Source organism: Urocitellus parryii, chromosome 5 (assembly GCF_045843805.1).
Source record: "Urocitellus parryii isolate mUroPar1 chromosome 5, mUroPar1.hap1, whole genome shotgun sequence".
NCBI classification, from domain to species: domain Eukaryota; kingdom Metazoa; phylum Chordata; class Mammalia; order Rodentia; family Sciuridae; genus Urocitellus; species Urocitellus parryii.
This window is the reverse complement of record NC_135535.1, coordinates 199,857,258-199,869,615: the sequence shown is the minus strand read 5'-3', so window position 1 is coordinate 199,869,615 and position 12,358 is coordinate 199,857,258. Positions and strand designations below refer to the sequence as shown.

The window sequence follows — 12,358 nt, the reverse complement described above, 5'->3', positions numbered from 1 at the left end:
TGGTTTAATATATATTTTGTTCTTTAAATGAAAGAAAATTTTCACTTTTCCATTTATCTATGTGATTTCCTTAATGAATCTTTTCCTTCCCTCACAGAGTGGGTTCAGATGGCTCCAACTCTATTTTCTAAATTTATTCCAAACATTCTCCCTCCGGCAGTGGAATCTGAACTTTCTGAATATGCTGCTCAAGATCAGAAACTTCAAAGAGAGCTTATACAGAATGGTTTCACAAGGCAAGTTGTTTTTTTAATTTGGTGACAAAATATGTCCATATCCTTAGACTGCTCTGGTGTGGTGGGGGAGGGATGCCAAGGGCTTAGAAGGTAAAGTTACTTTCTAGGAGCCAAGGCACTGCTGTCTGATGAAGTAGTTAGCTCCTTGTTGGCACAGTTAGTAAGGTTAGATTTTGAGCTTGTGGAAACTACTCTTCACTACATGCATTTTGGAAGAAGGGATTTCTCACTGGGTAGCCAATTAGGATGGACAGCTTCCAAGCTCTCTTCCCAATTTATTCATTAGCTTTTGACATACTGAAAGACATTGTAGAAATTTGATTGGTTATAATATGCTTTTATGACTAACTAGAGAAGAAGCTTTAAATCCTACAATTCAGATTTTTGTTTTTTTCTCTAAAGTAAGATTGTTTATTATTAAAAAGTACAGTATCTCCTTATACATGTCCAGAAGAGTTACCTCTCTTGCTTTTGGCATTTACACTGTGCTTGTTTTTCTTAAATTTTTGCAAGTCTTTATCATGGCCATACCTCAGAAAATCTTGGAAAGTACATTTTCAACTAACATAAATGTAAAATTTTTGTGGTTTCCCTGTGGAAAAACACCGAGTTATATCACTAAATTCTTTAAGGGCATAGTGATACCTTGTATTTTCATAATTCTTAGTCTTAGCACTTTCCTGTATCTTCCTATATTTGAATTCCTGGCACTAAAGAAGAAACTTGTGGATGTCTTAGTCATAGTTGTGTCCACAGATATTAGGTTGAGAGTTGACTCATTTGTCTGTTGAGGGCTGGAGAGGGACATTTCTCTTTCATAGCTTCTAAGGTCAAACTAAATTTCAGAGAAACTGGCCTTGACCAGGATCTCTGTTATTACAGTATCTGCTTCAACCCAGGTTAGGAAAGAAAGCAGGTAATTTTTTTTGTTACTCTTTGTTATTCCATGGATTGACATTCCCCTTTTTTATCCTGATGGCATGTGTATTTGTGTGGTAATGGGGACACTGAGTCACCCACTGATTCTCTACCTTCTTCCCTGGCACTTGCACTATAGAGGCTCAGAGAAGCTGTGTGACTTGGCCAGGTAGACCTGACTTTCTTGTAGTCAGGGGAAGGAAGAACCAGAGAGAACTGCTGGAATGTTTCTCTTTGATGTTGAAGGATCTGGAATTATTTGACTAATTGTATTTCTAGCAGAAATAGGGTGGTTTTATTTGTTTATACACAACATGACTGTCAAATAACATATTAATTTTACTCATGTGGTTTAAAAATAAAAATGATACAGAAAGTATACAATGGGAAGTTTGGCTCCCATTTGTCCCCATGTCTAACCTCACCTAATTTAGTAACTCTTACTCTGTGGTTTCTTGTAATTCCTTCCAGTTTTTTTTTTAATATACAGATATAAGAAAACATAAAATATGTCTTTATTTTTATTAATTTCTTTATACATTCCATTGTGTGGATGTATTAAATATACTATAGCTTATTCAACCAGTCCCTAGGAATTGGCCTTTGAATTATTTCTGGTCTTTTGAAGTTTGGGACAATGCTACAGTGAAGAACCTAGTATATGTATAATTTTGTACCTGTTACATATATATCTAGAGAGTGAATTCTTGGAAGTGGGAAAGCTAGGTTAAGGGTAAATGCAGTTATAAATTTGGTTAATATTGCCAGTTGCCTTTCATAAGGGATGTACACTTTTTTGCCTATCTACCACCATCAAAGTTTGAAAGTGCTTATTCTCCAAGACCTTGATTGTACAGTATTGTTGTTACACTTTTGAATTTTTGCCAGTCTAGCAGATGAAAAAGAATTACTCAGAATTGGTTTAATTTGTTTTTCTCTCATAAGTAAAGCTAAGCATATTTGTTTGCATTTTTCAGTTTATGTCCTTAGCTTATTTTTCTATTTGTTAGTCTTATTTTTTTCTTCTTGATTTCTAGGAGCTCTTTCTGAAGGAAATAAATTGGTGCTTAGTCCAAGATAAGATCTATTTATAAATATTTTGAGTATTTTTAGATTTAGAGATGAGTTTATTAATATCTTCCAAAAGATCAGTCTCTGGAAAACTGATATTTGTGAAGCAGTAAAGGAATATAGCTGTTTTGGAATTCTGAGCACCTTGAGTTCACCTTCCAGACCATGATGTAGAACTGTTTAAACATATCCAGAAGCATTTCCCAATTGTAATTTTGAATCTGGAACAAGAGAATAGAGTTAGGAATGCTTGGTGTGTAGTAGCTCTTAGATCACATTTGCTTGTAATGAGATGGGCAACTGACTCCTTAGTACTTGAACTTGACACCATTCAGCCAATGCCAGCAGGTCATGTTCAGGGAAATGCCGTGGATTTTGATGTTAAATTAGAATTTTTATTACTCTTAGTGGAATTCTTTGGTACACCTTCTGGTTAAGATTTAAACATTAGGCAATATTCCAAAAGGTGATAAAATTAAAATGTTTTATTTTACAAACTTAATTGGACCATTTATAGTTAAATTAACACTTTATAGGCGGGTATGGTGGCTCTGATCCCCATAATTCAGGAGACTGAAGCAGGAGAATCACAAGTTCAGCCTCAGTAAATTAGTGAGGCCCTGAGAACTTAGTGAGACTCTGTCTGAAAATAAATAATAAAAAGATAAAAAGGGCTTCGGACTTAGCTCAGTGGTGAAGCAGCCCTGGATTCAATCCCTGGTACCAAAAAATAAATTAATTAACACTTTATTATGCCTTGCTATAAAGATTAAACTCTGGTTCATAAATTCTGACAGGTGCTTACCACAGAGTACAAAACTGACATTTTGTACCCACTCTTTTTTTAATTAATTTTTTAATTTATATATGACAGCGGAATGCATTACAATTCTTATTTCACATGTAGAGCACAATTATTTATATCCATGGTTGTATACAAAGTATATTCACACCAATTCATGTCTTCATACATGTATTTGTACCCCACTCTTGAGCTCATGCACCTTCCATATTCTGTCCTGTCAAGTTTAATGCTTTCTTTGATCAGTGTTTGGCTAGGATTGTTTTGGAAGAAACAGTGTCCACTGATAGTATATTATTTAAATGTTTTTCTTTTTCTATCAATAAAAATTCTGTTACTGGTTATTCTGACATGGGCAGTCATTTTTTGGTTTCAGTGTTACAAACTGCTTTTTCATTTAAGATGATGTTCCACTTATGTGATTAGGATCCCTGAAGAAACAGCCCCACAACTTTAATGTGACCAGTGCAGAGGAAGTCTTTGAAATGTCATGAAGTAATATGAGAATGTTGTCAAATATATCCTCCTCTGAGGTTAGTGGTCAGATTCTCATCTGACCAGGAGTTTTTGTGAAATATAATATAGGGTGTTTAGCTGGGTTTGTGGCTCAACAGTATAGAGCCCTCACCTAGCACATGTGAGGTCCTGAGTTCCATCCTCAGCACCACATAAAAATAAAGTAAAGGTATTGTGTCCAACTACAACTAAAAAATAAATATTAAAAAAAGAACTTATAGGATATACTTATTTCATAGCTAGAACTAACATAAGCTCAAAGCAATAGTTTTCTCTTAACATGAATAATTGAATTGATTGGGGAAAAGCAGAAATTCAGTGTCTCTTATCAAACAAAAATCACATGAAGATAGACTCATTTGGGAACATATTAAAAAAATGCAGGCCTCAGCAGGAGCATTCTCATCCAGACCAACCTATGACCCCCTACTAAGAGTGTTCCAGGGAGTTTATAAAGGCAAATAAGATGTTCATTCTAAGACATGGTTACCCACATTTTTGGAACAAAGTAGAACCTTGTAAAGGTATTGCTCGTCTTTTAGCTGAGAGGGTCACCCCAAATTTGGGCTTTTTGTTTAGTAGCAGGGATCTGGATTTGAGGGCATCTTATAGCTTTGAAGATTCATGGGAGTAGATAACATTGATGGCATACTCAATTCACATTCTTTCTTCCCGCCTGCTGTTGTTTTCACATCTGTATTTTTCTCCTGTTGTTTGTGCACATTTGGCTTTTATTTAACTGTTGAGGGGTAGTGATAAAGGTTGCATGTAGAAGTTAAGTTTCCATATATAAAATCACTTGTTTTCATTTTTAGTTAGCATTAACTTATTTCTTTTAGAATATTTGTTGAATGGTACTCAAATGATACCAGTATAAATAACAGTGTAAGTCACTCTGCTGGTTTTGGCAAGGTGTTAGGTTAGCAACAAAACTATTTAGAAAGTGGTGTGAGGGCAGACTGCTCAGAACTCTGCTAGCCCAAGGTAGTCATGATTTTCCTTGAATGATCAGCTGGAAAACCTTCTGGAGATCAGGTGGTATGGTCTTTGCCAATCATGAAGGCTCCTCACCAAGCCTACCAAGAGGTGTCTGCCCTTGTCCGAAACAACCAGAGAAAGAAAGGGTGGGGGTGGGGGGGCTTTGGATACTTTTTAGATTCTTTGAAATCTTCCATTACTGTGGTCTTTCAGAGTAATTGGTAGCAGTGGCTTTGTGTTAGGAATATTAGGCTTCGTTGTTTGGGTAATTGAAGTGATGGTGTAAGACATACTCAGGCTAGCATTCTAATAGTCTATCTGTGAGCTCATGTCATTCACTAATTTGTTAGCTCAACAAATATTAAGTATCTCTGTGCGCTATAATTTTTCTAGGTACTAGAGTGTATAAGATAGGAAAAGTACCAGCTTTTCTGGAATTTCTGTTCTAATGTTATGGGCAAATAATAAAATATAAGTACTAATAGGTGCTGTGAAGAAAATTAAACAGGGAATGAATGAGATAGTGTGAGGGGCTGTTCCAACTGACCTAATGGAATGTCCTCTGAAGGGGAGATGTTGGAGCTGGGCAGAAAGGAGACAGCTGTGTGACTGCCTGAGGGGGGGAGTGTTGCAAATAGAGAAAATCCTAAGGACAAAAGTGTTGACATGTCCAAAGGGACAGAGAGCCAGGGTGGCTATAATGTAATGAACAGAGGTAAAAAATGAGGTTGGAGAATCAGGCAGGAGCCATGTCACCAGGCTGGGAAAATGGATTGGAATTGATTTTTAACTGTAATGGGAAGTCATAAAGACTTTAATCAAAGGTGTGAACTAATCTTAGGTTTGCTTTTACCTAAGACCAGTGTGGCTTTTGTCTAAACTTAGTTAAGTCTCATGCAATTGCAGAGGGGAGAGGTGATAGTGGCTTGGATTGAGGCCATAGTGGTAGATTTGGTGACAGTGCTTGACTCAGGATTGTATGTGGAACAAAATACCCCAGGGTAAAGGGAAGAGAGAAATCACGGATGACCTTAACTGTTGGCCTGAGAAACTGGGATGGATGGTAGTGTTATTGAGATGGAGACTGAGAAAGAGGTGGGGATGGAGTGGAAATGGCACTGTTTTCTGCCATGGTCAATTTACAGTGCATAGATACTGGTGATGAGGCACTTGGGCTTACAAATGAAGAGTGTGGCAAAGAGAAGCAGCTCAAATGATGATCAAGGAGGAGAGTGAGTAAGTGAGTGAGTGAGTGAGAGATACCCACTCTCCAGATACAAAATATGTATCCCAATGACCCACTTCATCCAGCCACACCCTCCCAGCCTCCAGCTACCAGTTAATCCCATCAAGGGGATTAATTCACTGGTTGATCATTTGACCCACAAGCTTTTGAGGGATACCTTATATCCACACAATAACAGAGATCAGTGCTTTATATTAAATCTGGAAGCCACTGGCTTGTGGACGATTTAAAGTCATGGGTTCTGAGAGTTTTCAAAGGCTTTAGGAGTTTTTGGTTCAGTGGGGCTTATGGGGAATAGCTAAAATTTTAAATTTCATATTTGAAATTTGCCCTAGTATACGTCACTAGGGAGGTTGATAGCAGAACCCAGATTTGCCTTCAAAGATATATTTTAATATGAACTTATTTTTAGAACTCAGTGTAAACCATCTTATAGATGATTCTTCATATTTAAAAGACTATACCCTTAGTTAAGAACATTCAGGGTACAAATCAGCTTATGTTTAATGTCTATTTTATTTTAGTTTTTGTTTTTAAATAAATTTTTGTTGTAGATGGACAGAATACATTTATGTATTAATTATGTGGCGCTGCTGGGGATGGAGCCCAGTGCTCCACATGTGCTTTGCAAGCTCTCTGCCACTGAGCTATGGCCTTCAGCCCCTAATGTCTATTTATAACAGGTAGTTGGGTTAGAATTGAAATATTTGCTGTACTTCACTATGAATTGTGCTGATTTGTTCATTCTCTTGTGGTGTGTCAAGAAATCAGTCAGGTCTGCTAACTGCCTTCTTTTTCCTTTCCCCAGAGGTGACCAGTCCCGGAAGAGAGCTGGGGATGAGTTGGCTTACAGTAAGTGGCAAAGTTCCTTCCCTTTTTGGGTGGTCTTGTGCTAGGGCAGCCAGTAGGATACCCACACAGTGTGTCATGTCCCTTGTGTTCTTAATGGTGCTAAGGTGCCATGTGTGACCAGGGTCAGGCTATTGAGGCAGCTGTCAGGAGGCCACTGGATTCCTTAATATCTGCAAGGATGGGGCAATGACCCAGGGTCAGTTTCTGATGCTCTTGGCCCCCTTTTGACTTTACTCAGAACCCTATGATTTTATAGGGATTTTTTCCTAAGTCCTCTTGGGGGAGAGGATTAAGACATACAAGTTGGATAAACAGACTCCTTCCATCCTCATATGCTATCTGCTCCTCATGCATTATCCTGTTCTGACCTTTTTTCAGACAGCTCATCTGCATGTGCAAGTTCCAGGGGATACAGATAGTGAATGTGTTGAATGTACTTTCCTCCCGAGGAGAGGACACACTGGAGCTGCAGAGACTGTGTTCTGAGCACAGCGGGGCCTTCGACACTCAGGAGCTCTGTCACAAGGCTGTTCTTGGGAGAGAATGCTGGACTTCTTACTTTGGTTTGTAATTTTAAAAAAACAAAAAACTAACAAGAAACAAAAACATGAAAACAGTTGCTGCTAGACTTGGGGGTGATTTTGAAATGGGACAATCTTTTAATGAGTTTATCTACAGATTCTATGAGGAACAAGCTTCGGGGAAATTGACTATTGCTGAGTGAAATCTGACAGCCAAAATCAGCAGCTTCCTCCAAAAATATAAGGGCAGAAGAATCTTTTTTTTTTTTTTTTTTTTTTTTAAAGCACTTGTTTTGTTCATCTGTGGACTTGGGACTTAACAGCATATTGGTTTCACATGTCAAGATATCTTTTGCTTTAAAACCAAGCAAATGGTTACAATACAGTGTTTTCACCCATAACCCAAACAGCTCCTTTAAAAATAAGAGTTGATCTTTGTTTAGTATTAGGAAGTCTTGTTCAAGGAGAATGCTAACTACTTTCATTAGAACTTTTCCCTCATCAGTTCTCAACTTTCTACTCTGTGCCTTGAGCTTTGTGCACTTTGCAACTGTGTGGCAGTGTTGTCAAACTCACAAGTACTTCCTGGAGAAGGTGATGGTATTCCAAACCAACCCACTAAGATGGTGGGTGACTTATAGGATGCTAATTAAGTGGGAGAATGGAAACGTGTTGCACATTGGTCAGATTTCCCCTGATGCACCAGGCGTGTTCATGTTCGTGTGGGGACCAACTCTTGTAGATCATTTGCATTCCTGCCATCACCTTACCTGATTCACCAGCCGCTCTAGCATGGGCAGCCGTAATTCAGGGGTGGGCAGCCCTGCAGTACTAATGCCCCTGCCCCCTTTTAATATTGTGGAGATTGTCCAACAGCAAGAGCTGCTTCCTATGACATTCTGGGAAGTGATAGTTACTAAAACCAAATATAATCCATGGTGTGGAGTTCCTGATCCATTTCATTTTAATGGGTGATAAGTACTTTAAAAAGGTAGAATCTGTGCTCTGCATCTTTTAAATATTATATTTGACATTTGAGCTCAGTAGGGAAGAAGTTCTGCTCTTTTTTAAGGTCCCTTCTAGTTGTAGCAAAGCCATGTTTTCTGTTTCACCATACCTGCAGGGCTGTTTAGTTCTTCATAAAAGTCTCTGAAGCTAATTCTGTTTGGCTTTGAAAGTCAAATAAAAATAGAAAGTGTGGCAAGGGGAGAATATTTTTCTACTCAGTTTTTCTTAAATGTAGATTAAACATAGCCTTCACTTTCCTGGGCCTTATCAGACTAGTCACACTGGTCCTGATCTGTCCAGAAAACTTGGCAGGGAAAGAAGACACACCTGATCTGCAAGTTTTTCATAGAGCTGCATCTGCCAGTTCAGCATGTCCTTTTTTGGGGAGTGTCATGGATGGAAGAGCTAGAAGTGCGATACTGGGCACATGGTATGTTATCTAATAGAAAGTCCTTGATTTGTAAAAAATTATTCTGCAGAGGGGTAAAATTAAGTGAAGGTTCTCAGATATATTTTGAAGTACTTATCATCCAGAATGGGTGGATTTTGTGGAGGGCTTTAATTGGACTCATTTCACTCTGTTTGCATCTTAGATTGTGTAATGAACACTGAATTACTGTAAGAACACATACAGGCCTTCACTATGACCTGTATAGCTTGATTTGCTACACCAGTAACATTCTAGTGTCAAGAAAGAATTCCATTTTATCATGAAGCCCAAATTTTACTTTTCTCAATGGAGTGCTTTCCGTAGGCTTATAAATATACCTGGAACTGAAGTCTCTCCTGAGTGGCTTTAATGATATTTCTCAAAGGAATAAAATTGAAGCATTTCTTTATACATGGGTGAATTCTTCAGTATCCTGATAATATAACCAAGTGCTTTTTTCTGGGAGAGAGCATTCATTTTTGGCCAAGAACAGAACTTTCCCTATGACAGCACTGTATTATGATGGGAATTGGCATTAATATCTTATGTACGATGTTTTTGCATTATAAGTTAATGGAAAAAACTTTAATTCCTTTTATTGTTGTGTATGTGTTAACAAAAAAGTAGGTGAAGGGAACGTCTGCAGAATTTAGTTTTTCTAATTTTTGCACAATGGCTGCAGCCAGCTGTGGGTTAAGGTTTGGTACCACAAAGCCATTATTGGAAGGCATACAGGAAGGCTGTGCACATTCCCCAAGGCATGTGTCTTGGTGGTGAACACATCTTTAGCCCCTTGAAGTATGTTGCAGTGTAAAAAAAAAAAAAAAAAAAAAAAAAAAACCCAAAAAATTACTTTAAGTTGAAAGTGACCTTGCTTATTAATTGAAATTCTTGACATTTTTTTTTTTTTTTTAGTTTGCAGCATGAAGAAATACAACTTGGTCCCTTCCATTTTGTATTGACTGTGTACAGTTTTCCAGGAAGTATGTTCTTCTCGTGTTTCCTTGTATTCTTCTTGCCAGCACAGTGTATAGTTTTTCCATGCCAGCTAAATACTGGCTTTTGTATCAAATCATTGAAAACCCAAATCATTGAAGATAGAATATTGTACATGCTGGTTGATTGGTTAGACAACACATGCAGTTGATTTGGCAAAACTGACTTGTATGTATGTACAACCTGAAACTAGATCCTTAACAAGAAAGCTGGGTCAGTCATCTTGAGTTAATAACATGTAAAAGTAAATGGATGATAATTAGAGAGATGGTACATATTTTAAAGGTTAGCCTTAAGCCTCATTAACAGTGTCCTATCTCTTGACTTCTGTTGTCACTGCTGCACCCTAACCCGACAGGAATTACTGCTTCATTTTCTTTGGGGGTAGAAAGCAAAACCTGATGTCGTGACTCTTAGCCCAATAGTTCCTAGGCAGAATCAGTGAAAAGAAGCACCAAACTGTTGTATGACTCCTGCTTTATAACTTTCATGGCAAAGTCACATTTTTTCTTGTTCCTGTTAAAAAAATTATAGCAGTTTTCCTCCCTTTCATTAGAATGGAATCTAATTTGTGGGTGGTGGGATTACAAAGGAATGGATGCCCATGACCAGGAACAGTGCACACGTCTCCAGTGCTCAGACTTGCCCAGCAGCCCCACTCCCCTTGCTGTATGTATCCCAGGCATTCTGTTGGGTTGCAAATTTGCACACATAAATAATTCCTCAGGAAGAGTTTGCATGTGCATCACCTCGCAATATTCTGTACTGACCAAACAAGGAATTTGAAGATTTTCAGCACAAAAGGGTAACTTCAGAGTGGTCTGTACACCTATTGGCAAAGGTAATGGTGATCTGGCAAACCCAATTGGTTTCTGCAGTTATAAAGTAAGCAGGAGCATTTGTACCATAGTATTTAAATAATCCTCTTGAATCTCCCTGTATACAGTAAATAGCCCTTCCATATTTTGTCTTCTTATTGAGGCAGCCTGTGTTTTCTCCCCCCCACCCCATCCCGTCTTATAGCAGTTAATTATTTCTGTGGTTATTAAGAAAGAGGCATTGCCCTTGAGCTAAAATTCAATTGTTCAATAAGCAGCTATTATTAAACTAACTGAGCATTGTTTTATGGATATACACTAATCTGAGATAACAAAAAATTTACAATTAAAAAGTAAAACAAAAAAAAGCCTTCTTTAGCTATCCAGCCATTGTTTGGATGTTTTGAGTTGATTTTTGTGTGTGTGTCATTGAACTTTTAGCTTGGGATATTATGTTTACTATAATCCAGTTCTAGACCTCTTAGGGGGTCTTTGAAATTCAAGGTCAGAATGTGAATCCTTTGAAACTTATAAGAGATTTAGAGGACCTTTTTGGGTGTGATTACTGTTTTCAATAAGTTTGTATAAGATGAAGTTTATTTTTATCAGAAGTTAAAATGGAGGTCATAGGAGTTGGTGGAGAAATAGCTTTCCTATTACTTTCATTACTCTGTCAAAATTTGCCTGAGTTTCTGGCCACCAGAATATATGAAAGGAGCTCTGTTCTTCTCAAGGGAAATGATTCTTCTTCTTCCCCTGTATTGATTAACTAGTCCCTGGCACCTCCCTCCTCCACTCTCCAAGACCCTATTTTGAACATCTCTCCAGAGTCAAGTGGCACAAGTATAGGTGCTGTTTCTGCTCGTGTTGCTGGGGCAGCTGGGGGAGAAGTCAAGAAAATGCTAATCATAGATTTATTCTCATGGAACTCCAGTATACATTGCACCCCTGCTAGTTGGAAATTATCTTCCTTTCAGATTGGACTGCATTGTTCAGAAAAATGTTAATGGATTACAAATCTGGAAAATTTATAGGATGACTTTAGGGCTGAGAATTCTGTGGTTTGGAAAAAAATAAATATTTTGTATTGAATCTCACATGTCATTTCAGTGTTGTGACTGGGTACCAGTGCAATAAGTCTGTGGATAGTCACTTAGAAGACAGCAGTTTACTCACTTAAGAGCCCTATTTGTCAGTATTACAACCATGCAATTCAGGTGAAGTTGTGGGGGAGCTGTGGCTAGAAACAGAAATGTGTCTATGTAATTTAGAGATGAAATGCAGGCAAAAGGTCTTTGCCACCTGCCAGGACAGCCAGGACAAGGATGTCGCAATGAAGGCTTGTCCCTGGTGGTGCTAGTTGTCAGAAGGCATGGCAAGGCCAGAGCAGGTGCTGTGCATATGAATTCATTCATTAGTCCAAGAAAAACCAAACAGTGGGTGAAATACTTAACTGACCTTGATACAAAGTCATTGACTTTGGTTTTGACCTTTAACCCTTGGTGGATTTTGAATCACTCCTTCTGTATTAGGGTATATACTATACTATTGTAGTTAATGAAATAAATCTTGTATAGATGTCCCTGGCCTTGTTATGTTATGTTATAAATCTTGTACAGAGGTCCCCAGCCTTGATACCTGGGTCACTAGAACTTTATTATAATATAGATATTTGATCTTTGCTTACAAAAAATAATTCTAGTATAGAGATCAGGACTGGCACATACTTTGCTCGCATTGTTGCCACAGTTACTCAGCTTGCAGGGTGTTAGTCCTGACTTTCCTTGCACCAGTGATGGAAACTGTGTGAATATGTTGGGGGGGGGCGGGGGGGAGTGGGGAGATTCTGTAGACATATGGAGCACATGCAGAGGTATATATCTAGCATGTTTTTAAAAAAAGTTTCTTTTGTAGACCTTAGAGCTCTCTGGCTTGGAAATTTTTGCATGAGTTCTACCATGATTTC

The 12,358-nt window shown here is 38.1% G+C and overlaps 1 protein-coding gene across 1 annotated transcript in view; it reads left to right on the top strand.

The window, feature by feature from the left end:
• Positions 1-11,974, top strand: part of Cacul1 (CDK2 associated cullin domain 1) — a 65,361-nt gene extending 53,387 nt beyond the window's left edge. Inside the window, exons 7-9 of the mRNA XM_026384248.2 lie at positions 98-236; positions 6,576-6,619; positions 6,998-11,974. Coding sequence (XP_026240033.2) covers positions 98-236; positions 6,576-6,619; positions 6,998-7,038 — 224 coding nt within the window. The 3' untranslated portion in view covers positions 7,039-11,974. The remainder of the gene's footprint in view (positions 1-97; positions 237-6,575; positions 6,620-6,997) is intronic.
• The last annotated feature ends 384 nt before the right edge of the window (positions 11,975-12,358 follow it).